The following is a 27,550-nucleotide window of genomic DNA, read 5'->3' as shown; positions in this document are numbered from 1 at the left end:
CTACAAATCATGGCCACACACAGCTACAACACCATCTTGAAGTTTGGTGACGACACGACCGTAATCGGGGTGCCTGGATAACAACATCCATCTCAACATCAGCAAAACCAAGGAGCTGATTGTGGATTACAGGAAGCAGCAGAGAGAGGGACATGCCCCCCATCGCCATCAATGGGACTACTGTGGAGAGAGTCAGCAGCTTCAGGTTCCTCGGTGTCCACATCACTGAGGACCTGACATGGACTCATCACACAAACACCATCACCAAAACAAGCCCAAAGTGGCTCCTCTTCCTCCTCAGGCTGCGGAGGTTCAACAAGGACTCCAGGATATTCTGCAACTTCTACAGGTGCACCATAGAGAGCATCCTGACCCTCTACAGGTGCTCCATAGAGACCATCCTGACCTTTTACATGTAAACCATAGAGAGCATTCTGACCTTCTACAGGTGCACCATAGAGAGCATCCTGACCCTCTACATGTGCACCATAGAGAGCATCCTAACCTTCTACAGGTGCACCATAGAGAGCATCCTAACCTTCTACAGGTGCACCATAGAGAGTATCCTGACCTTCTACAGGTGCACCATAGAGAGTATCCTGACCCTCTACAGGTGCACCATAGAGAGCATCCTGACCTTCTACAGGTGCACCATAGGGAGCATCCTGACCCTCTACAGGTGCACAATAGAGAGCATCCTGATTGGCTGCAATACAAACCATACAGAGGTTTAATTCATCTTAAATTGCAAATGATTATCATTATGTATTGATCATCCTTGTACCATTTGTAAGCATCTTTAATGTGATTTGAAAACTAATCCAGTCCCAGAAATGCAGCTAGGTGTGCCAATTCAGAAGGAACTGTGTCCTATAGCCTGTGAACAGGATCATTAAGCCGTTGTTGTGATATACAAGTGAGTCTCTGGCTGTAACAGCAGCTGAAGGCCTAATGGAAGATAGCACTGAGGTAGCTGCATAATGGAAGCTAATGCTGCACAAATTGCTGCATCACTAAAGCAGAAGCTCTTTCTCTGTCTGTGTAACTGGTTCATTGTTCCCACTCCCATCCACACTCTGACCCACCAGAAACGATCCATATTCAATCATTAGATAGCCTCCATGTGTGCAGTGGGTGAAGCCAACAGCACGGAAACACTGTGACTGAATTATTTACGTCTACAGGCTGTCATGACTCTCACTGTATTCACTGTAGATGCTCCATGCACTGTTCCTGTTTTTCTGGATGCACTTTGCTTTTTGGGTCCATCCAACATATGGTGGCTGACTCAAGTCCAATACCCGCATGTCTTATTTATACAGCAACTAAAGCTGCGTAGCTAGCTTCTGCTAATAGACCAGCTCAGATACTCATGGCTCAGAATCCATTGACACAAATCCTAGTAACATGTGAATGCTGCTCTTTTACTCACAAGCAGATGTGTACTGCTGTTCCTTAACTACTTTATCAAAATGATACAAAGCATAATGGGACAAGGTACTCAGATCTTTCACTTCATTTAAAATAGCAAAACCACAGTGTCACAAACGTTGTAAAGTTAAAAAAGTAAATACTCAATGCTGCCCAATCCATTTCAGGATGATCTATGACAGGCCTAGGCAACTAGCGGCATGCGGGCCGAATCCGGCCCTTCTGAACTTTTTTCTGGCCCACAAGATGTTGCCTGCAAATCGAAATGGCATATGTGTAATAGCATAAATAAAACTAATGTTTGAATCACACTAAATCCGGCGAGAATGCAGGTTCCTCCATTCATTTGAATGAGGCCCGTTGTTTTGCCTGCTGCGCTCTGAGCCGCAGGCAAATTTCAGTCCTCATGCAAATCTCAGCTTGTTTTGCCTGCGGCTCAGAGCGCAGCAGGCAAAATAACGGGCCTCATCAAATGCGTCTGGAAGGTTCGCGGGCCACAGAGACAGTTCAACAGCTTCAAGATGTCTCTCTCCAAGGCAAAGGAACGTCAAGTTGATTCGGAGAATCGCCAATTCCAGAATGAATGGACTGACAAATATTTATTTACTTTGCCAGCCGCAACAAGTAATAAACCGGTGTGTTTATTGTGCAACGAATGTATATCCATGAAGAAAGAATACAAGGTAAAGCGACACTATAACTCAAATCACGGCTCGTTTTCTGCCAGTTTTCCCGCGGGCTCAGAGGAACGGAGAAGGAAAGTATAGGGACTGCTAGCATCGTTTGAACGGAGTCAAGTGGCTTTTAGTCACTTTTGCACGGAACAACACAGAGCTACGATAGCATCTTGCGAGTAGCCTGGACACTAGCCGGACAGAAGGGGCCCTTTACCGACGCGGAGACCGTTAAAGAGTGCATGCTTGCTGTCATTGGTGAAATGGTTATTGACCAAAAAGTTAAAGACAGCGTCACTTCAGCCATTAAAAAGTACCTCTCTCAGACACAACAACACCTCGCAGAGTGGAACTACTTGCAAAGGATGCGTCAAGGAAGCTTTTGGAAAACCTTCGGAAATCGGAGTTTATATCAAACGCTGTGGACGAATCAACTGACTGTACTGACATGGCCCAGCTATGCATCTATGTGAGTTTGTTTGATGGAGGTCGCTTAAGGGAAGAACTTCTGGGGCTTATTCCTTTGGAGGGACACACTACAGGTGAGGTTATTTTTCAAAAGATAGTCTCGTTTTTTAACAAACGTCAGCTGGATTTAAAAAAAGTGTGCCTGTTGGTCACTGAGCTATGATCGGCAGAGTGCAGGGGCTGGTGGCGTGTCTATCTGCCAGTGGCGGGCCGTGCATTTCACACCTAGGCCTTCAGTGATGTCCTACACAGTCCTACCTGAATTATTCCACCTCTTAATACCATCATTATGACGCCATGGCTCTAGAAACTATACATTTAGACAGAAACGCAGTATAACCGGGCGTTGCATCACCTTAACATAGTCAAGTACAACAGAGTTATATTAATATTTCCGAAGCATTTATAATCAATACATCAGCATTTACAGTTAACTTAATTAATCACATTATCTGACAAACCGCTCCTTGACACCTGTGTCCGTCACATAACGCAGGACAAGTGCCAGCTGTGCTACATTACCCACATCTGACGTCTCGTCCACCATAACAGCGACAAAGGGAGCTTTTTTAATCTTCATTTTGATCTCTTCTCCCATCACTTCAGCAATAGCATAAATCAGGTCGTTTTGTATTTTGCCTGACGTCCCAGTAAACATGTTGTTTGTGTACAGGTGGTAATGCAAATCTGTGTTGTTCTCAGCAAGAAAAGAAAGAAGCTCCACGTAGTTTCCTGTTTCTGGACTCGGCGCTTTCATCGTGTCCCCTAAATGAAAGTTCCTGTTTACCCAAAAACAGGACACAATCAATCAGTCTTTCAATATTTCCCTATTTTTGTTCACCCTTTCGTTGTGGAGCTCCGTTTCCCTGGCACTTGTTCGTTGAGCTGTAGATCCACTCGGGTGTCCCCAAAGGTTTTCAAAAGCACCAGTGCTTCCAAGTGCCCAGCCGTGCTTTTGTGTCTTGTTGCTGCCTTGGTTAGACAACTCAAGTTTGCAAATTTAGTGTGGCTCCAAACACCAAATCGATCAGTTGCAAATACCAGGCATTCCCGGCAGTACAATTTGCAGTGCCTCTCGGAGGCTGTGAGCCAGGGGTACCGCTCGTAGTTTCCCTGCTGTGCTAGGCTCGCTAGCGTTGGAGTTGGTCGTTCACCTTTTCAAGATGTGTAGCTTTACTTGAAAAGTTCGTTTTGAAAATGGCGTTGTAATTATATCTTCGACCAAATTGATCTCTTCTCCTCCTTCAGCCATTGTGGGTTGAAAAAAATAGCTTGTAGAAATCTACACAAATTAGCTCGCTCAAGTTCTAGTTCTGTTTGCTAGCTTTGCCCATAGACTGTATGGCTCTGCCTACTGCCTAGCTCTGCCTCTCAATAGTGCGTATCCAATCAGAAGATGTGCACGTGCTAACCGTTAGCGTACGCCTGCTAGCTGGCCCGTTGTCGCCACCTCGAAATCTGATTGGTTAACGCCACAATTTTGTTTGCGTTCACTTTAAGCTACAGCCGCCCGCACTGTTGATTCTGAAGGCCTAAGGGCAGATTTCTTTGACCCTAGCAACACATTATGGCTGAAATATGATTGGATAAAAGCTCTAACATAAAGGCCAGCCCTCCAAATCTCGTTCTGAGGCTGGAAGCAGCGCAGCCAAGACGAACGCTATAAAATGAAGAGAATAGACTATGGGGAATAATTTAATACGTATTTGTGGAAAAAATATATCAAAATGTAATTTATATTCTGATGATGTTTAGGCCAGCAGAGAAGGCCTTGCTGGCCCTGACGGCCCACCACTGCTATCTGCCATAGCCCCACACATGCGGTATTTACACTGTATTATTCATGAATCTGTGTTGTGTGCAAAGCTCAGTGGTGATTTGAAAAACACCATGGACACTGTCATGAAAATTGTGAATTCCATTGCTCAACCTCCAGCCATAGGTGACGCCAGGGTAGGGTTTGTTAGCCCTACCGTTAGCCCTACCATAAAACCAACTAATATTCAGAGAGTCAGGCCCACTTGAGGGAAATTAAACAACACGAAGGGAGACCAAATTGATATAGATTTCAAATAAATAATTTATTAATTAAAATATAAGTCAGTAGATGTTTGCCTGCTGCGAACACGACTGGTCTTGCTTGGGGTGAAGTCGTCCCGCCATACTCTTACCATCCATTCGGCTCTCACCGACACATCCACTGGAAAGCTATGGAAGCTTATAGTACTATTGTACCTCGACAAATTCATACAAAGTGGTACACAACAATGGAGTGCCGTCTTTTTCACGCGTTGATACCCCAACTGCCTCTCTTTCACCCGAAATCCACTCATATTTAAACTTTGTCAATCAAATTATTAGCAGCTACTCTAAACTAGCATCTCCAATCTCCACAGCAACACAACCTACCGGTAGTAGTCGAGCGTACCCTCAACACGCTGAAGTTAACCGGAAGTTCTATTGTGCTCGTAGCATATTAAGCTCAGGTCAAACTTTATCATGGATACATTTGTTTTTAAACGTCGTCGGACGGAACAACAGATGGCGGTGGCGGGCGGTTGGATAAGGACACAACTTCCCACGTCTTCAATGTGCCAGGCTCGGCCTGACGAAGATGAGCAAAAAGAAGAGGAGATGGAGCAGGGGATGGACGCAACTTTCTGCTTCGCCTGCCAACGTCTGTGTGTGTGTGTGTGTGTGTGTGTGTGTGTGTGTGTGTGTGTGTGTGTGTGTGTGTGTGTGTGTGTGTGTGTGTGTGTGTGTGTGTGCATGTGCTTGTTTCTAGCTGTGGGAGGGTGTTGTTTTATTGAATATATATTCACATTGAAATTATGGCATTGATGTGAGCCCCACCGCTGTATGGGTTAGCCCCACCGTAGTTGAACCAGAACAAATACTCTGGCGCTGCCACTGCCTCCAGCCTACAACACCGCCTGTTCCGTCAGCTGCTTGCTGACACGTTTGCTGAACACACGGACTTACTCGTCCACAACGATGTCCGATGGCTCAGCAAAGGTAAGGTCCTGGACCGTTTCTGTGAACTCCGCCAGGGGATTGTGTCTTTCCTTAGCACCTGTAAGCACAAACAAGCTTCAAACCTCTTGGAGCGCATGTTGGATGAACAGTTTATGGCAGATGTTTACTTTCTGTGTGACATTTTTGGATACTTGAACACTTTGAATTGCGAACTGCAGGGCCTCGAAAAGTCTATCGCTGATTTGGTTGAAAGACTTTGTGCCTTCAAGACAAATTAAAACTCTGTGCATTTATGACCACATCACCCAGGGCAAACATAACACCAGTCATGACAGACTTCATGACAAAATTGACTGAAAACTTTACTGACAGATTCCAAGGCTTCAGCATTCCAATTAAGGTATTACAGTTTGCTCGTGACCCATTTTGCATCAAGCCTGATGCAGACTTCTGTGTAAAAGTAAAAGAGGTACTGTCTTGCATTGATGAGAGCCTCTTTCAGATGGAGCTGGTTGATGTGCAGTCTTCCTTTGCTTTAAAACAGCTCCTGCAGTCTGAGGGTGTGGTAGACTTTTGGTCTAACCATGTTAGCCAGTATCAGTACCCCACAATGAGGAAGGTGGCCTTGTTTATACTGACAATGTTTGGATCTACCTATACTTGTGAGTCTAGCTTTTCTCATATGAATGCCATCAAAACAAGGGCACGTTGCTCCATGACCAATGAGAAGTTGCGTCTCAGAGTGTCTCAGGATTGCTCTTACCACTTATGAGCCAAACTATGCTGAAATGGCTAAATCAAGGCAGTGTAATTTCTCTCACTGACTCAAACAGGCTAAACATGACAGAAGTCTGCAGTATGCAGATCTGTTTTTATGGTCATTCATGTTATGGTCATTCAAACAAGCCTACTCACTGTTTTGCAAACTGTAAACATGTTTCCAAGACATGAATGTTTTTGTGCATTTAGCCTTACATTTTATGGATGTGTGTTGTTTTCAAAGCACCTTATGTATGCTTGGAAGTGTTGAGGATATTATAAACAGGGCTACTTACTGTTAATGTGATGAATACCGTTTTATTATGTTCATCTTGTTTTGTACATTAGTGGACATTGTGAGTGAACCTCATGTCTCGATAGATGTAAAGATGCAACATTGTGCACTTTTGTGTTGAGCCTTGTAACCATAACTTTCCTACTTCTTTTGTATGGACTGGTTGCTTTCTGCAATGATTTATGGTGACACAATTAAAGTGAAAAAAAGGGATGCACGTTCTAGTAGTTAATTGAATGTATTAGTATCTTTTAACACTACTGTAAGTAAGAGTTATTTGTAGTGATTCCTTGACAAAGTATTGTGTGGCCCACAAACCCCCTGTGATTTTCCTATTTGGCCCACTTGCTAATGAAGTTGAATAGCCCTGATGTATGATATAATATTGCATTATAACCATCGATTCATATCAATGTCAGGGTAGCTTGCGATTTTCACCAACTTTATCTATATCTACAACATACCTAGAATAATATATGATATATTTTTGGATTAACATATATTTAGTATTAAAAATCTAAATCTCTCAGAATGTCAGGGGTTTGTTCCACAGTACCCGCAGTCAACATGTCCTTGTGTTCTGAACCCCAAATTGCTCCTGTAGGCATGGCTAGTGGTTCCAGATGTAGCTCCGTGCTAGTAGTCTTTTGGTTTGGAATTGGTTCACCTTTTTGCAACCAGTTGTGTTTCCATCGCCCAGAGCCCGAATGGTGCTATGGGATGATATTTGTTACTATCATATTGTGGCATGAGCCTTTTCGTACAGGCATATTTTACTAGCATATTTTTCTTTAGGATTGTACTTAGTTTAATAGTCTGACATGGCAACCTGTGTAGTGGGTGGTCGCATTCTAGTCCCTTTGCTCAGTGCAACGGCTTGTCACACCTTTTTTTTCTCTTCCCCGTAAATCCCCCGCCCTCTTGGCAGGCGTGAGGGCCAAAAGGAGCACCGTTTTAAGTGATAAGATGTCAAGGTCTGCCTGATCCAACGGCTCAAAAGGAGTCTGCACCTCCGTGATCTCCGTGGGTGTCAGCTTGGTCCTCTTGTCAGTGAGAACATCGAGTAAGCCTGCCAACAGCGACATGTTGCTCGCCAGCGCCACTCCCTTGGCGGCGCCGGCGTAGCACCAACATTCCAGAGGCCAATTAGCGTTCACGCACGTTTTCATGTGGGATATTACGATATAAGATCATTTTAAAAAATCAAACAAAAAACTGTCATTATGTTATGTGTGGGTTGGTTGTTAGGTGCTGTGTAGTGATTTTGGGTGGTTTCATTCAAGCTGATTGGACTGCATGTAGCGTCTTTTTGCACAGACTGATTTAGTCTACGAGTTCTGAATTACCGTATTTTCCGGACTATAAGGCGCACTTAAAAGCCTTACATTTTCTCAAAAACAACAGTGCGTTTATAATCCAGTGAGCCTTATATATGGATTACGGTAATTCTGGTTGTGCTTACTGACCTCGAAGTGATTTTGTGTGGTACACAGCGCTCACGGCGCTCTGTCAAAATGTTTTAGTACGACTTTGGTAAACTACAAAGCCGCACCGCTTGCAGCATTACGGCTACCGTAGTCAGGAGCGTCGCGGAGTTGCACCAAATGGCACTGGTCAAGAGACACGCTTACGACGCGGACTTCAAACTCAAGGCTATCAGTCACGCAGTAGAACATGGGAATAGAGCAGCTGGGAGAGAATTCAACATTAATGAATCAATGATACGGAAGTGGAGGAAGCAAGAAGATGACCTGCGCCAAGTAAAGAAGACCACACAGAGTTTCCGAGGAAACAACGCGAGATGGCCGCAGTTAGAGGACAACATTGAACAGTGGATTATTGAACAGAGAGCAGCAGGTAGAAGCGTCTCTACAGTCTCTATTCGAATGAAGGCAACAGCGTTAGCACGGGACATGAATATCAATGACTTTCGAGGCGGTCCTTCTTGGTGCTTTCGTTTTATGAAAAGACGTCATCTCTCCATCCGCACACGAACTACCGTCTCGCAGCAACTGCCAAAAGATTACGAAGAAAAGCTGGCCGCTTTCCGCGCATACTGCGAAAAGAAGATCACTGAAAAGAAGATCCGGCCAGAGCACATCACTTACATGGACGAGGTTCCCCTCACCTTTGATATCCCCGTGAACCGCACTGTGGAGAAAACAGGGACCAGAACGGTGTCTATACGTACGACAGGGAACGAGAAGTCATCCTTCACTGTAGTTCTCGGTTGCCAGGCTAATGGCCAGAAACTTCCACCCATGGTCATTTTCAAGAGGAAGACTTTGCCAAAAGAAATTTCCCAGCCGGCGTCATTATCAAAGTTAACCCGAAGGGCTGGATGGACGAGGAAAAGATGAGGGAGTGGCTGAGAGAAATTTACGTCAAGAGACCGGATGGCTTTTTCCACAAATCTCCGTCCCTATTGATCTGCGACTCCAAGCGCGCCCATCTCACCGATGCTGTCAAAAAACAAGTGAAGCAAACTAATTCGGAGTTTGCCATCATTCCGGGTGGATTAACTAAAGTACTCCAGCCGCTAGATATTGGTGTAAACAGGGCGTTCAAAGTTAAACTGCGAGCTGCGTGGGAGCAGTGGATGACAGAAGGCGAACACACATTCACCAAGACAGGGAGACAGTGCCGGGCGACTTACGCCACTATCTGCCAATGGATCGTGGATGCCTGGGCTAATGTATCAGTCTCAACTGTGGTCCGAGCTTTCACGAAGGCCGGAATCATCACTGAACTGCCAGGTAGCAGCAACGACACTGACTCGGATAATGACGAAAGGGATCCGGGCATGCTGGATGCCGTAAACTGTTCAACTCGGACACTGAAGATGAAGAATTTGAGGGATTTGTGGACGAGGAATGAACTGAAAAAGTGAGAGTATTGTGTTGTATTTTACATGTTATAAGTGAACAATTTTCAGAGTTATTGTGAATACGCTAACGTTATTGTATTTTACGTGTTATAACTGAACTTATTACTGACTTATCTGACTGTTTTGTTTCTGTTATATAATTAATAATTATATAATATGTATCCGTTTTACGGCATGTAGAAAAGGAGTGTGTAGGAGAGCGACATGCGGGGTGGGCGTGTGTGTGCGGAAGAAGTAGTTTTGGGAAAGTGAAGTTGTTGCCAGGTTGGCTGCGTTGTCGGGTGTTCGAAGACAATAAAAAAGCATTACTCCAGCTCCGCTGTTTCCCCCTCCTCTTTCCTCAGAGAGTGTCACATACCCAGCTGCTCTTCACTACGGTATAGAGCATAACAACGCTGGAGGTAACAACATTTCGCTTAATGCGCCTTATAGTCCGGTGCGCCTTATATATGAAAACATTTCGAAAATAGACCATTCATTGACAGTGCACCTTATAATCCAGTGCGCCCTATAGTGCGGAAAATACAGTAATAATCTTGTAAAATAAACTGCGCCTGATATTGACAAAGACACACCATCATAACCTGAATTTCCATTCAAGGACTAGGTAGTACAATAATAATGATAATAATAACCTCCGTTTTCAGCCAATAAGGTCATTCCCATTCTCAACGCAGTGCCAAGACGCACCTGCATATTTTGGCCTGCAAATCACTGACAGATTATAATTTCATTTCATTTTACAAGAGCCCTATAACATTGAAACGATCAAAAACATTGAAACAACCTTGTGCTCCACCACGTCCTCAAACAGCAATAGATACGTACTTCAATGTTGTTCATAGATAGAGGAAGGTTTGGCATATGGGCTCCGCTCATGAACTCTTGACCTCACCTTCGTGAATAATAAATTAAGGGTTCAAATTCAATCTGTAGGCCCACATGATACAGCCCACCATGTTTTGAAATGACGTCATACTGCAGTGCTAGAATCATTTCTATTGGATCTGCAATTAGAAATTTCCACACTTTTTTTTGTTCACCCAAAAAGATATAGTTTCTGTGACAAACTGTTGCTTACTTTTTTGGCTATGACTAGACATACTTAGCTTGAGCTAATCAATGTTGTTTAGCCTATTACAGTATCAGTAGCCACAAATACCTAAACGTTAACTGAACTGAGCTCCAGTGTCGTAGCCTCGTAGGATAACCTTTTTCCTGGTTTGAAGCCTACCCTGCGGTCGAAGTATCCGATTGGCTGAGCATGACATCATGACCAAGAGGCCAAGCTAGAGCAGATGTAATTTAAAGCTACAGCGCTGGAAATAGGTCTAGTTCATGCTGCAATCACCACTGTGATGCCGTGTCGTGGTCAAATATGTATATAATTTATTTTTTATTTTTCCTTAAAAAGTGCGGCGGCGCTTCCGGCGCCCCTTCACCAGTGTATGTCAAAATGCAAAATGTTTATTTTTCAGAAGAAATCACAACAGCTACAACGGGTAGGGATAATATGAATTTGGCTTTCTGATGTTTTTTCGTTTATTTTTTTTGTTGCTGTTATTTATTTGTTTAAACTACCATTATAATTTACAATGATAATGGTGGGCGCTACTGGCATGTGGCCGTGGCTGGTTAGGGGCCTCCTGGACCAGGAGGGCCTAAGGCAATCGCCTACTCCGCCTTAATGGTAGGTCCGCCACTGCTCCCAGCCTTCCGTGGAGTACGGTCCTACCGTGAAGTCCTTGGCCTGAGCCGAGGAGGGCGGTTGAGTAGGCAGAGGAGTCTCCATCCTCTCGGTGGCCGAGGCAAAGAGGGCCGGCAGGTCGTCAAGGGGGAAGCGGTGGTCCGCCGGCGGCTCGTCGTCCCTGAGAAGGGAGGCCGGGTCTTCGTCCTCATAGACGCGCCGGTCGTCGTCCTTGTTGAAGTCTGCCCACGGCTTCGGCGGCACCGGTCGTCTCGCCGTAGCTTAGCCTCCGCTCGCGCTCCTCCCGGGGGAGCACAAAGCAGGAGGCACAGTACCCGGCATCATTCCGATGTCGCGCTCCCAGGCAGAGAAAGCACACTCCATTGGGGTCGAGCGCCAATATGGGCGAGGCACAGGTGGAACAGACCTTGTAAGCATGCATGATGAAAATAGCTGCAACACCGGATGGTGAAACGAAAGTCGCAGGAGAGAAGTCCAGTTCTCAAGTTGCTGAGTAAAAAAGGGAGATGAGCCCCCAGCTCCTCATATCTTTTCTGAAACTGGAGAAAAGTTATACATGTACCAAGCACAGACTGTCTATGGCATGGTGAATACAGACGCTGCTTTATTTATGTCTGCATGATGTTCTTTTGAGCGTGGACGGAGCAACTACAACCCCGAGCTTAGCCTGATCGATCCGATCTCCATTCAGAAAACACACATTTCAAAGGGTTTTTCATCTGTTTTGTGATGAGACGTGTTAAAGCAATAATTCATGTTTTTTACAAACCGGTACTAGTGAGTTGTTAGGTTGGCATTATTATTAAACATGTAGTACAACTAAATCACGGTAAAATATGTTCATTTTGATGTAGTTGGTATCTACCATAGTATTTGAATGACGTGGTTACACAACTGACAGCCGCGGTGAAACTCGAGCGATAAGAGCGATGCGATTAGAGCAATACGATCGCGTTCGGTGTGAACGCACCATTAGAGTGGAAAGGACCAGGATTACAGCACTAAACAGACAAGCCTGTTGTTGTTGTTGCTGTTGTTCTACATATTACAGGTGCTGCTGGAGTTTTAACCTCTTCAGACTGTACCTTGTACCAGAAACACCCTCTCTGCAATTCCAACATAAATTCCAACACAGATTCAAATAAATATCCAGTGTGCAGCAAAAACTCTATATTTTGTAACTTTGTACCAAAAGGGCAGTTGAGGGGCAGCAGGCTTAACGTAGGAAGTGACAAACCGAGGGGAATAATTCAGGAATTGTATGCAGGCTGTTTGATTTGGCCTCTTCCCTTTGGCCCTAATCCACAGCTATAATGGGGCATTGTGGTAATGAGCTCTGGGTTTAGGGCTTGTAAACCCCCAGCTCTAAGGCCCCACTTCCAGCCCCGAGGGCCAGGCACTGGACCGAGACCTCATATGATCATTGCCTGCATGTGGCACTAATGCTCCCACACAAACCAAGTGTTCGACGCAGGATCCCGAACACGTGTGAAACCCATCAACCCCGTCCTGGCCAGTCATGCTGGTACTGTCACAGCTTTGTTCCTGGTGTCTGATGTTCACACAATCCCTGTCAGAACACACACTTACACCACACTTCTATTAATTTACAGTACTTACAAACATTTCCCAGTGTCCAAGGAGAACCAAAGCTAATCTTCAAATTGCTAAAATGAAATTACAGAATATTGCGCCTTTTTGCTTGAAAATATAATAATATGAAAGTGTGAATCATCATCTCTGATTCATGATGTAATACTTAAGTCATGTTTCTTGAATAAAAAGAAAGATTTACCTGTCTGGGATTTCATATGTAGATAAGTAATAAGCAACTATAACACCTAGATTTCAAAAGTGACGTAGTCCAGCTGAAGAAAACAATGCAATACATGGAGCCTTGTAGAAGCAAAGCTGTCTAAAGCAATGACAAGGCCCTCAGACCTGTCGGCGGTAGGCTGCCCTCCAGCCCTAATGGGGCTCAGCCAACCGTGCACTTGGTCTCAGCTTGTTAGGACTTATAGCTTATTATCTTTTAACCATTGCTTATAACATGACAGTTAAAATACAAAGTCCTGTCATCTGTCGCATTAAACACATACAGCTCAGAGTGAGACCTGCCATTGCTTTAATACCTATCTGGTAATAGCAGAAAGGTGTTATGAGAAAAGTAAGAATATTTCCTGCCAGTGCTGCATTTAGAGGAAAAGCAACACTTCAGTCACAACATGTTGAAGTACAATCCGATGTTCAGGTACAGAAATTATTTTGATGTTTTCCTTAAGGTTTTCCTCTACGCGTTCTATCAGCAACACAAGAAACAATGTGCCAGAAACTTCAGCGCGGAATAAGAAGAAATACAGTCACACAATGCAAACATGTAATCTATGCAAGATATGTTTATTTCCAAAAAATCAAGCGTCACTCATTTGTGACAAGGAAGGACCTGCACGCCTAAGGAAAGTAAAAAAAGCTTTGTTTGTATTTGTGAAAAACCACAGGTCAGGCTTTAGGTAAGATCAACGAAATGGAGAAGAGGAAGGAGAAGGCTTCAGAAGACTTGAGGCATTTATTGTGTTTACAGACAGCCTGCATCCTGACAACACGGTTATTGTTGCATGCTGTACGGTTAAACCTTTGGTACATAAGAGTCATATTTACCAGCTCCAACACCATGGCAGGGATTCAGGTAATACAATCCCCGATGTTGGTAATTCTAACACATGATGGTCTTCTTAAGCCATCTGACGCATTACTGCATGTGAAACATCTACTCATCTCGGCTGTAAATATAATCGTTTTTATCTAGGACTTACATTGTTCATTTTTGATGTTTGCATGCTGCTGGTATAATGACACAACACAATAAAAAAAGCCCTGGGAAATCTCCACTAATCACACAGCGGTAATCCAGCCTGAGCCACAGGGAGCATGGTGTCCTGCCTGTGGGAAACGTCTTAATATGTTGTTAGGTAAATAAAAGGCTTTACGGTCATTCTTCAACACGTGCAGCGATGAAGGGCAGGCCGGGGATTACACCCTATCGAACACTTCCTGATCATCAATGATTACGATGGTGGGGGCATAATAATAACTATAATAATAATAACTATAATAATAATACATTACATTGATATTGCCCCTTTCTAAGTATCCAAAGTCGCTTTACAAAAGTGCAATTCAAACAACAAAGTAAATTAGATTCAAATACAGAACAGAAAGCATTATGAACTGAAGAGGTGGGTTTTAAAGGCTTGTTTGAAGGATGATAGGGTGGCTGGCTGTCTGATGAATGAGCAGGAAGAGCTAAGAAGAAAAAGAAGAGGCAATTTGTGATGTGTTTGTGAAGGCCACTGAGCTTCGGAGCACACTGTTTAGTAACTTCTGTAACTCAGCCTGTCAAATTAGCACATTTGAAACACGAGGGGTGTTGATGAAACTCATCGGATCAGGCCCGGAAAACACTCTTTTAGAAGACTTTTGAAATACACAAAAATGAAAGTAACATGTCACCTAAGAAAACCAAAGCGCCTTGAGGTTTCATTGACTAAACCCTACAATGTTCAAGTTAATACAAACTAAAATTCGTACTAAACTGGATCCAATCAGGTTCAACATGAACACTGTTAGGACTCGTTCTCGCCTTCACAGCACATGAGCTGGTAGGGGGGGGGGGGGTTTGTCGCACTGCCCAGGACCCCTTGATTAATAGGCTCTTCAGGGAGCTATGTGCAGGGTCTGCAGTTCTCTACAAGCCTTGTTCCTCCAGAAGTGCAGGCCCCCAGCACAGCAGCAGCAGCAGACATTTGGTGTTATTAACAGACAAATACTGCTGACTCTGCAGTCTTTAATGGACCACCAGATTCCTGCAGGATCCATCAGTATGACGGTGATGCATCACTACACGTTATCTGCATTTAACATCAGCCCGGCAGATTAACCAGTGCATACGTTCTGTACGCTTTCATGGACTCAATGAAACAAAGAGGGAAAGTGAAGTCTTCCATTTAAGTGACTGCGAGACATTAGCACTCATTGGATCCCTGGTAACCAGTTTGACAAACACAACTGAGACATGTTTGCATGGCAAAACAGGAAACAGCTGCTTCATCATCTTAAAGCAGGGCTATGACTTTGTGTTTCTACCTATGAGAGTAAAGGACAAATCACTGTTAAAGAGGGAGACATTGTTATCTTTACACACAGTATGTGCTCACATGAGCCATGATAGAGAGGGAGAAAGGAAATATTTATGAGGTCAGGATATCCAGACTAACAAAAGCCTTTGTGACCGACAGGGAGAACAACAAGACTGGTTTCATGGGAAAAACGACATTTATGGACAATGTATCAATTCAGCAAGGTCAAACCGAATGTAGAGAGAAGGCGTGAACCAGGAGCAGGTGGGTGGAAAGTAAACCACTGAAGTATTTCTGTGCCCCTTGATGAAAAGGGGAGGCCTGGATTAAGACAACAATTTGTATTTCTTTCTTTCAACAGTATCACACTGGTTCAATGAGGATTCCTGTCAGAAAACGCAAATCAATTGATATCTTTTTTTGAATCTACATTTCTGTCTCTCAATGTTAAAAATAAACCTACCTTTAAAAGTGTAGATTGTTCAGTTCTTTGTAAGTGGGCATCTAACAAAATCGGCAGGGGATCAAATACTTATTTCCTTCACTGTATGTACATAGACTGATGTCCAGTAATGGTTGGTTGTGTTTAAAACAGGTTGATAGTTGGTCAAATATTAGCCTTCCCTAGTCTGAGCCTATGGTTTAACACCCAAACTAGATAGAGAAACTATCCACTCAACTCAGGAGCTATGGAGATTTTGAAAGTTTGGTTACAGCAAAACAAAGTATCAAACGGTGACCTTTGTCCAAATAACTGGACAGAAAATGAACCCTGAGGCAGAGGAAACATTGCAACCTTTTAAAGAAACATAAAGCATGCACAATATTGAGGTCACCTTTATAGAAACATTAAAAAGATATCACAGATGGTATTATATAGGGCAGCAAGCTTTCATTCAACTTGCGTTGCAGTGTGATGGAGGTTGAGGAAGAGCTGCTCCAAATAATAGAAAAAACAATCGATGACATGTATTATAAGGGGGAAATAAACATAGGCATGGAAAAATCAGAAGAGACCCTGTCCATGTTATGCTGCAAAATCCAAAGCACATTGCAGCCAGAGCAGCCTCTCTCCCGCTGCATGTGGCATGCCAGTTGCTGAACTGCACAGTCTGCTAAACGAAGCGAGGTGGTGGGCTGGGAGGCACAGAGAATCCTTTGTTCTGCTGGGCAAGTCTAGAAGATTTTTAAGCAAAACCAATTTCATGTGGTTATAATGTTCAGAGGACAAGCAATGTGAGGCTGCTCTGCTTGGAAATAATGGCTGCTGCATTCCTCAGCTCCATGTTCCTCGTGGAGCTGTATGTGCATACGTTAAGCCCATGACTGCACTCACATTCCTAACAATTGACCATGAGCAAATACTAAATCCTCTCTCAACGACGCTGCTGCTAGGACAAGGTCAGCAAGTGCAAAGAGATGGGATGTCTATAAGATGTGATAAAAGCGTGATCTATTCTAAATGAAGGCAGTGGTGTTGTTCTCACTTTACCCAATAAAAAGAAAGCAGTGTTTAGATATTAGCATTGCCTGTTAAAACACTTCCACATTTGTGTGAAACACACTCTGCTGGCACAGTGTGTGTGCCCGATCAGGTCAAATGTTGAACCTGGCTCAACTTTCCTGCAGTGTAATGTTATTTAAATCATGGACACACTGCACTGGCTCATCAGGAACATGTTAACCTATATTCACAGTTTACTTCACTATTTCGGTACCGGACGATCAAAGGATTGCCAGTGAGAACTTTAAAGAAAGCTCTTCCTCCTGCTTCACAGTGCAGCATTTAATATGCCTTTGGCCCTCATGGAGTTATAAATATGGTACTGATGCAATAGTTTGGAACAGGGAATATAATATATAAGGTTATTTAGATTACACACACACACACAAACACATGCTCAAAAAAAGAGATGTTCTTGACACACAGAACCAGTCCTGCTTTCCCTTAAAGCCAGTGCTCCACTAGCCTGAATATTCATTTTCTCATGGCAGGACTTTCCAATCCCTCTTTGTAAAGAGCTGACATGTTTCTGTCCACTACTGTACTTCACAGTAGCAGATATCAGGTGAAAAACTATTATTTCTTAGCATCCAGTGTTTTTAAAGAGCGCAGAGGCCCCAGCAATGCTTCTGTTTGCCCGCCCCAGGACAGACTTCATGGTCTGATTCCACTCATTTGGAAACAACCAACGCCATGACTAAATGCATCCCAAATTATTTTCTGTTTCCCAAACAAAAAGCACTTTTAAATCATCAGAGGGAAGGGAAGGTTTTTGCTTTGAGACCTAAAGCAGATTGACAGTCTGAGTTGAGCAGATCAACAGTGAGTTAACGGCCTGCCTGTTAGGCTCAAAATATCACAATTTAACCATCAGGATGAACAAAGTATTATCAATGTAAAAGTAAAGAGGAAAATGAACTATCCTGCAATATACCAGAAGCAGATGAAAACATTCATAACACACCAACTCAAACTACTGGAAATAATACACATGGAAGATTTTAATTTGTTACTTCAAGACAGCCCAAACTCAAAGTCAGTATAAACAAAGTCTCACTTAAAAATGCAGGAAAGAATGTGATGAAGGCCAGCCATGACCATATATTTGGTCCTGTCATGTTTTGTGTGGCTTCTGGGAAATAGTTAGAAGAGAAATGTCTAATATGTTTGGCATTTCTCTAAACAAGAACCCACTATTGGGTAAACACCATAGGCAATACAACAAAAAAGATTCCTAGCTATTCCAAGTGATAAGTATAGCCATTATTAAACATATTACAAGGAATTGGCAAGGAGATAGTAACTTAGTCAACTTACAATGGAAGAATGAATGAAATTCAGCTCCACCTGCCGTCCTACCGCTACTTCACAGGGGATTCTTACTTTATCACCAGCTCAATGTATACTCCTGAAGCTCTGTCACGTGCTGTGTGCTTCAGGATTTGAAGGTAGTATGAGCAGGATATATACATGTACATAGACTGATGTCCAGTAATGGTTGGTGGTGTTTAAAACAGGTTGATAGTTGGTCAAATATTAGCCTTCCCTAGTCTGAGCCTATGGCTTAACACCCAAACTAGATAGAGAAACTATCCACTCAACTCAGGAGCTATGGAGATTTTGAAAGTTTGGTTACAGCAAAACAAAGTATCAAACGGTGACCTTTGTCCAAATAACTGGACAGAAAATGAACCCTGAGGCAGAGGAAACATTGCAACCTTCTAAAATACATGTCATTGATTGTTTTTCTATTATTTGGAGCAGCTCTTCCTCAACCTGCGTCACACTGCAACGTTAGTTGAGTGAAAGCTTGCTGGCCTATAATAAGATTTGTGATGTCTTTTTAATGTTTCTATAAAGGTGACCTCATTATTGTGAATGCTTTATGTTTTTTTAAGGGGGAAATAAACATAGGCATGGAAAAATCAGAAAAGACCCTGTCCATGTTATGCTGCAACAATGGAGGAATCTAGTCAATGAAATGTATGGAATGGATAAAACAACCATCAGAATCAGAAACCGAGTTCATATCTTTGATGAGAGATGGGAACACAACACAATGATAATGAACAGGAGGTAAGATCTGACAGTTAATATACACCTGAGTATTAATATTGTATCCATTATGTGTAAGCTATACCTTATCTATCTGTGTTTGTTTTGTTATTTGTACCTTGTAAATCATCTCTTATCATGTAAATCACGTTGTTTTCCCCTTTTTCCATAAGCCTTATTCACTTCTGTTGCATCACAGATCATGAAAGGCCAATAACGTGGCAGTAAAAACCTTTCGCTGGGTCAAGAAAAAAGAACTATTTGAAAACAAAAAGAAGGCCTCGTGATCCCTGTGTGCATGTTTTAGCTGGCCAGCAGGTTCCTCTGAATTATATTATGTCAATATATGGCCTTCATGTTACTATTATTGCTTTCAACTAAACCTTATACAGTCATGTGAAATCTGTTGCCATAATACATTTACTTAAAGTCAACGTTTCAGTGTTGGCTGTCCACTAGACAGTTTAAAACCAATTGTTGCACCGGATGCTGATTTACATTCCTGGTGCCCTACATCTGTTGGGTTAGGTTATTATATCCTATATATACAGGCTAAATAATATGTCTCTTTGTAGTCTGAACCTGGTATTATTGGACTGGAATAATAACAAATATTTGAGGAACTACAGTATGTGTTTCTAAGTACTCAGAAGGTATTTATATTCAATTTCTTTGGCCATTATGTGAATTAATAGAAATGTAGAAGAATAAAGAGAAATAGAAAGTATGACACAGCAATTACACTATAACTATAAACATGAACCATATTCTTTAAATGTTCCCCCAAGCGTCCCCTCCCCTGGTAAGATAAAAACCATGAGGACAATTTAGAATTAAAGCTGCACCAGGCACAGAGTTAGCGCACCTCCTGATGTGTGCTCTGACCTTAGTCCCCTTTTCTTCTGGCTGGCTGTAAAGCTGCTGCTTCAGGAAATCAGTCTCTGCAAGCCTTAGAACATCCATTGCAAGCTGTGTTTACTTTAGAACAGAGCTGGGCAGTAACTAAGTACATTTACTCAAGTACTGTACTAAAGACATATCAGAGATATTATTCTGAAATGGACCAATCAAACAATGACTGCTTTTACTGTCGCTACTTTAAGTACATTTAGAGGAGAGTACTTTCTACTTTCACTGGAGGAACATTTAGAATGCAGGACTTTTACTGTGACAGAGTATTCCTACACTCTGGTACTTCTACTTTACTCAAGTACAAGATCTGAGTACTTCTACTTTTACTCAAGTACAGGATCTGAGTACTTCTACTTTTACTCAAGTACAAGACCTGAGTACTTCTACTTTTACTCAAGTACAAGATCTGAGTACTTCTACTTTTACTCAAGTACAGGATCTGAGTACTTCTACTTTTACTCAAGTACAAGATGAGTACTTCTACTTTTACTCAAGTACAGGATCTGAGTACTTCTACTTTTACTCAAGTACAAGATCTGAGTACTTCTACTTTTACTCAAGTACAGGATCTGAGTACTTCTACTTTTACTGAAGATCTGGGTACTTCTACTTTTACTGAAGATCTGAGTACTTCTACTTTTACTGAAGATCTGAGTACTTCTACTTTTACTGAAGATCTGAGTACTTCTACTTTTACCGAAGTACAAGATCTGAGTACTTCTACTATTACGGAAGTACAAGATTTGATTACCACCTCAGCTTTAGAAAACTGCCATTACTGCTAGGCATACCATTGTGTTTCCAGGAATTTTTGGGGCAAAACCTGTAAATATGTAACATGTTATTGAACGGTTGAATGTATAACTGAGCCTGTGAGTTTGCTCAGTGTCACTCACAGTGTTTGCGAAGTACTGCTCAGAGCATGCCTCTGCTTCCTACACTGGGAACCAGAGACCCATACATAAAATACAAACTGCATGGTCCCAACCTGAATATGAAAGTCTTAAGCATGTCCATTATAAAAATAATATCAACCATCAGAATCAAAAATGGAATCAGGTTGATTGCAAAGCAGATTCACGCATACAGGGAACTTGCTTCTATAATGCTGTATATATTATAAACATTCAAAGGCTTTATTGTCATGTGCACAGTAGCTACAGTGTAGATATGGCAATGAAAAACTCAAATCCTCCAACAATGCAACATAATGTATATATAAGACATAAAACAATAAAACGCAATAAGAAATTGTGCAAGAAGAAACTAAGTAGTACAGATTAGAAAAAATAGTGCAGATTATGTTACTAGACCAGTGTGCAAGTAATGCAGATGAAGTACACTACTGTATATACATGTCGGAAAAAATGTATATACAGTAGTGTACGGTAAGAGGAACTAATTTGTAAAAATAAGAGCATAGAACTATTATTTATAAAAAAAAAGAAAAGTAACAAAGTTTATGTGTACAAGAAATATAAATATTTGTTGTGCAGTATTATGAAACAATGTCAGAGTAATGTGCACTGCATGGAGTATGAGAAATGGTAAAACTAAGAAAGTACTAGTATCAAAATATACTCTAAGTACCAAAAGTACTCATTATGCAGAATGGCCCATTTAAGCAGCTTATATTTAAATGATTGTGCTGTCATTACTGATGCATTCATGTGTTCATCACTTGGTAGCTTAACCTTTAATAAAACATGATAATGTTTTAGTTCATTTATATTTTGTATTAATAATCTAAATATGCAAAGTAGCTAGAGTTAGATATCTTTAATAAATGAAGTGGAGTAAAAGTACAACATTTGCCTCCAAAATGTAGTTGCATAAAAGTATAAAGTAGCATGAAATGAAAATACTCAAGTAAAGAACAAGTACCTCAATGTTTCACTTAAGTACAACACTTGAATAATTGTACTAGTTACATTCAGCCACTGTTTTAATCTATGTGAACATGTAGCAGCCTGACAGGAAGTCCTTACTTCTTCCAGACTGGTCGTGTTACAGCTGTTGGATTGCATTTGGTATTTCTATTTAAAAGTGACTCAGAGGCTTACTCATACACCAACATGTGGATACCATCACAAGGTGAATATCTGAAAGGAGCTAATTGTATAAAGGCTCTGTTCAGAACTGAAAGATTTTCAGTATAAAGTATTTGTTTTCTTTAAAAAAAAATCATGCCCAATAAAGCCTTTAGAAAAGACAGAGTTCTCTCTTCTCTACTTCGTCGTAAGACATCTCCTTATCCCTCAAGCAGGATGTAGAGAGTAGTACACTGAGAAGATCATTTAGTGTAAAGCTAATGTTAGAGACAATCTCTACTGGCCAGGACGCAAAGGGAGTGAATCAACCTCTTAAGGTCCAATCACTTTTCAAGCACACCTGTACTAACAAGTCCACAGGTCCAGATAGCATCTCAAAATCCCTCCTCACAAGTGCAGAAGAACTGACATCAGCATGTTTCAAAAATCTGTGGACCTTCACACCATCCCCACCCTCTGGAAAATGCTTTGAGAGGATCATGGGGCTGCTGCTTAAAGGTCTTCTATTATGGCATATATTATAGGTCTCAAATATATATATATATATTAAAAAAAACACCTCAAAACACCAAACAGATCATGCATTTTAGCACGTTCGCTATCCCTCTGTTTCAGCCCCGTTTTCGATAGTGCTGATTCTGTGACTGTCGCTTTAAATTTGAGCTGAGCTGAAGCTGTCCACGCCCCTTTGGAGCAACACGATCTCTCTGTCTGAAGAGAGAAGCTTCTAAAGGAGAAACTCAGCTAAACGCTGCCATGATTAAACGCCATATGATGTTCCAAACCACATCCAGCATTATTTCTGAAACACTTCTCAGGGTTTACCACTAGAACAGAGACATTATATTTATTATATATTCAGCAACTCTTGTCCCTCCTGCAGACATCCTGCTGAACACACACACACACACACACACACACACACACACACACACACACACACACACACACACACACACACACACACAGGTAATGCGGAGGGGATTCAGCTCGGGACTGTATATTGAGGCAATAGGTTGAGATGTGTCACGTGGGCGGGACATTGCCAGGAGTTCAATGTAAAGCCAGCCCACCTTTCAGTTATGACGTCATATCGGCAGCAAATCTGGATCAGCTCGTTTGTACCCCCGTTTTTAGAGATGTGGGTAAGGAGGAAAAGAGAGAGGGTTGTATTTTCTGACACTTTGTGAGTCTCTTTACACACCGGGGACACATATTTATGTATAGAAGACAGCAAAAAGAGCATTTTGCATAACAGGAGACCTTTAAGAAATAGGTAGATGCATTTTTAGACCCTTTTCAGTTTGCCTACAGGCAGGGGCGTGGCACATATAATTCTCTTGATAGCACACACCTGGTCACTAAACACTTGGAAGACCCCAGGGCTTATGCTCGCCTACTGTTTGTGGATTTTAGCTCAGCTTTTAACACAGTGCAGCCTCACATGTTGATACAGATTAGTGTAAATCATTTTATTTTGAAATGGTATTTTTCTTGATTAACCAATCACACTCAGCGCGTCAAGTTCAACAATGCTCTCTCAATACCGCAGACAATCAGCACGGGAGCCCCCCAGGGTTGTGTGAGCTCCCTGGTCGTTCCTCTTCACACTGTACACAAACGACTGCAAAAGAATCCACGCTGAGAACTATATACTCAAACTCTCTGATACAGCAATCCTTGGCTTAAAGCACAAAGGCAGCAGTTCATCAGCTTACCACTGTTAAATAGAGAGAGTTGTGCAATGGTGGGATTTTAACCACCTTGAGCTGAATGTGAAGACGACTGAGGAGATGGTGTGGGACCCAAAGACAGTGGGTTACCTTAGGCTGGTGGTTATCCACAATGAACCCATAACTCAGGTCAGCTCCTATAAGTACCTTGGTATTCAAATAGATAGTGCACTCAGTTGGAGGGTGCATGTTGAAGGCCTGAGCTCTTGATTTCAACAGCGGATGCATTTTTTGCATTGACTCAGGGCCTACAGAGTTGAACAGAAGTTCGTGCTCTGTTTTACGATTCTTTAAGAGCTGGAGAGAGCATCAGCAGATATGATATCACCACCTGTATGGTTACTTGACGGTGCAGTTGAAGTCACAGATTGCTCAACTGGTACAGACTGCTATGAAAATGACGGGGGTGAAACATCCATCTCTCCAAAACATATATGAGCAGTTTTTTATTAGACAGGCACAACAAAGTGTGTCTGATCCCACCCACATTCTGCCCCCGAACTCCAGCTCCTACCTTCTGGTAGAAGATGCAGGGTTCCCAGGAGCAGGCTGAACCGCTATAAGAGGTCATTCCTGTATATCCTTTACGCTTCTCAACACTCACATGTAATGTAATAAACATGTAAATGTTGGCCATGAGGCTTGTGCAATAGGTCGCTGTTGTCAGTATGTGCGTGTGTGTGTTGTGTATGTGCAAACGGTGCATGAGTGATAATGTGTTAATCTATGTTTGTTCACCAAAGTATTTCTTTATTTAATTACAGCACAGAGCATTTCGATATACACATCATCTATGTACAGACAGTTAATGAAGAGTAAAACTATTAAGATTCCTTATAGCAGGTCCAGCAGACATTGAAAGATACCACACAATAAGTTTGTTGACATGCTGGCCTCTGTATGAATTAGTATAGAATAAGAAAGGACAGCAGTCCTTAAGCCAAGCTAACATTAACAGGCATGAAATACATTTCTATCAGCTCATCTCAAGATAAAAAAAAAAGCAAAGTAGAATATTCCACACACAGCTCATGGCACAACTTTTCCTTTCAATTTACACACAATAACACACTCGTAAAAAGTTGTAACTTACAGCGATTTCTCTGCAGGCAGACATCGATATTCCAGTGCCTTCTATTTGTTTCAGTGCGTACTCCTTCTCATCGTTCCTGTAGACAGAAGAGAAAAAGGAAGTAATATTACCAGATGGCTCTGTGGCCTGGATCCCCTCTCTGCCTGAAGCTCGCTGCTGAGGAACATCCAGCTGCTCAGCAACAGGAAGGCTAAGGCTGCTCTCCATCTAGGATATTCATTTGCCCAATCATTTGTGCATAAAGTGGAGTAAATAAATGAAATGTGTCATCAACCCTAAACTACAATATAACTCTTTCAAAGCCTTGTACTGCAGCCATCCTGGAAACACTGTAGCACATTTTATTTCTTACAGTATTCCACTCTGGGTCCTAATTCTGAATTCCTATAAATTCTCAGAGTTTTTATCAAGTTTAGTCCGTAAAACAGATAAAGTCATTATTTCGGGGGGGTTTAATATTCATTTGGACATGAATAATAACATAATAGCGTTAGAATTGCGTTTACCTCAATATTATATTGGAATGGTTTGACTCAAATTGAAGATGAACCAACACACTGTTTTTATCACACGCTCACCCTATTTCTGACCATTGAGGGTTTTTCCGTCAACCCCATAATCCTCATTTATTGGAAATCATTTTACTAACTTTCGAAGTCCTGTTACTGGACTACTCCTGCAGTATAAGTCTATATGCTGCAGGTGCGCTGCGAATAACATTGGACGCTGTCACGGCTAAAAAAATAAAGAAATAAAACTATTTTAAGCCACTTTGTACTTCTACTCCACTGCAATTCAGAGGTTAATCGTGTACTTTTACTACAAATACAATACATTTACAGGACTTTAGTTATTTGCAGTAAACAAAGCCATTCAAACTAGCTGCACCTTTACCAGCTCTGAGAACACTTTAATGATCAATCATTATAAAACATATCAGAGATATTATTCTGAAATGGACCAATCAAACAATCACTACTTTTACTGTCGCTACTTTAAGTTCATTTAGATGAGAGTACTTTCTACTTTCACTGGAGGAACATTTAGAATACTTTTACTGTGACAGAGTATTCCTACACTCTGGTACTTCTACTTTACTCAAGTACAAGACCTGAGTACTTCTACTTTTACTCAAGTACAAGATCTGAGTACTTCTACTTTTACTAAAGTACAATATCTGAGTACTTCTATTTTTACTAAAGTACAATATCGGAGTACTTCTATTTTTACTAAAGTACAAGATCTGAGTACTTCTATTTTTACTAAAGTACAATATCGGAGTACTTCTACTTTTACTAAAGTACAAGATCTGAGTACTTCTACTTTTACTAAAGTACAAGATCTGAGTACTTCTACTTTTACTAAAGTACAAGATCTGAGTACTTGAAACAGGTTTATTAAGTAGGTTTACACATATGAGGAATTTGCCTTGGTGTATACGGCGCATACATGAACACAGTTAGTACAAGATCTGAGTACTTCTACACAATTACTCAAGTACAAGATCTGAGTACTTGTCCCACCTCTGTCCAGAAGCAACAGTTAGACACACTGCTGACATGTGAAAGCGTGTTGGTCAGCTTCCTGTTGTTGTATGTACACATTCACACGTACTATGTAACATTGTAAGAAATAAAATAGAATACTGAGCAGACGACATTCAACTGTGGGACTGAGACAAAGTTTGGCTGTGCAGTTTTTATATGGGAAGCACGACAGAAAGCTGTCACTATCGCGATGAACGACGATAGCACAGCGTTTGAATACTGTGCATGAAGCAGGCTGCTGTATTCATCAGCCCCGCGAAGAAGACACAGGGCATAGAACAAGAAGCACATACAGCACCGCTGCTATAGAGCTCCTGCGGTCACGTGACTTTTGGTTGGGAGCCACCATTTTGGCAGTCAACATGACCACCGGTGCCAGTGTTTTCTTACCGAGCGAGTATACTTCTCATTTTAATTCAAGTGAAATTCGGCTTTATAGTACAAAATTAGAGAGATTAAATATAAGCGACCCATATAATTCACCCGGTGTGCTTTTCAAGAGCATAACCTCCTGCTCTGAAGACGATGTACCCGACTTGCGCTACGCAGACATCCACAGCTATCTTGTAAGCTTTCCATCAGTGTACTCAGGAGACTCCCTCAGAGCGTACAAAAGCTTGGAGGCTTACAAATGGTGTCAGTCCGGCTTCGTAAACAACATTCAACTGTGGAGTCTTACATCCAAAAACTTCGGCATCATCACTGCAAGGGTAAGTATTAAATTATTCCAGTTTGATAGGCAGTGTCACGTTAGCAGATATCTTTGCCTGCTCTACTTTGTGCAGTTTAGCCTTCTGCCTTCTGTTAAAAACCTCCAGTCTCGTTTTATGTCTCCTCTTCTCTGGAGATGGAAGGTAATCGAAAATTGAGGGGATAAAATCCGGACTCAACGGATTATCACTCTTTCTCCCTACAAAATAAGAAGGAATATTTCAACACGGGTTTGTTTACCACTAGCTTGCTACAAGCTAACTGGCTAGGCTGCGCCAGAGCCACACTTGTTGAGTTAAAAAGGGACATCACAGTGTCCGTTAGCTATAATAACTGGGTGCTACTTCTTAAATTAAACTAATTAAATTTAATTAAACTGACCAGAAACTTTTTGTAGCATTGTACTGTATTCCTTCACCCACCTGATATGAAGTGATCACTGCATAAGCGAAAGCCAACGGCCGGGGGGGTCCCATCTTTCAGTCTTTTTCTGAAGGCTCCTGGCTCTTTTAATCGCTCCAATCCACTTCTCCCTCCTCTCCGCGTCTTTAGGAATGCGATAATACGATACACCTTTCTTTTTCCCACGCCTATTTGTGCAACCTGGTGC

The 27,550-nt window shown here is 41.9% G+C and overlaps 1 protein-coding gene across 1 annotated transcript in view; it reads right to left on the bottom strand.

Annotated features, from left to right (window-relative positions):
* The window catches only part of cdk19 (cyclin dependent kinase 19), a 49,253-nt gene that overhangs the window by 21,110 nt on the left and 593 nt on the right, over nt 1-27,550 (bottom strand). The window contains exon 2 of the mRNA XM_063902582.1: nt 24,683-24,758. Coding sequence (XP_063758652.1) covers nt 24,683-24,758 — 76 coding nt within the window. The remainder of the gene's footprint in view (nt 1-24,682; nt 24,759-27,550) is intronic.

The sequence above is a fragment of the Eleginops maclovinus genome, chromosome 15 (assembly GCF_036324505.1).
Source record: "Eleginops maclovinus isolate JMC-PN-2008 ecotype Puerto Natales chromosome 15, JC_Emac_rtc_rv5, whole genome shotgun sequence".
NCBI lineage: Eukaryota > Metazoa > Chordata > Actinopteri > Perciformes > Eleginopidae > Eleginops > Eleginops maclovinus.
The sequence above is the reverse complement of the archived record's forward strand: the minus strand, read 5'-3'. Positions and strand labels throughout refer to the sequence as shown.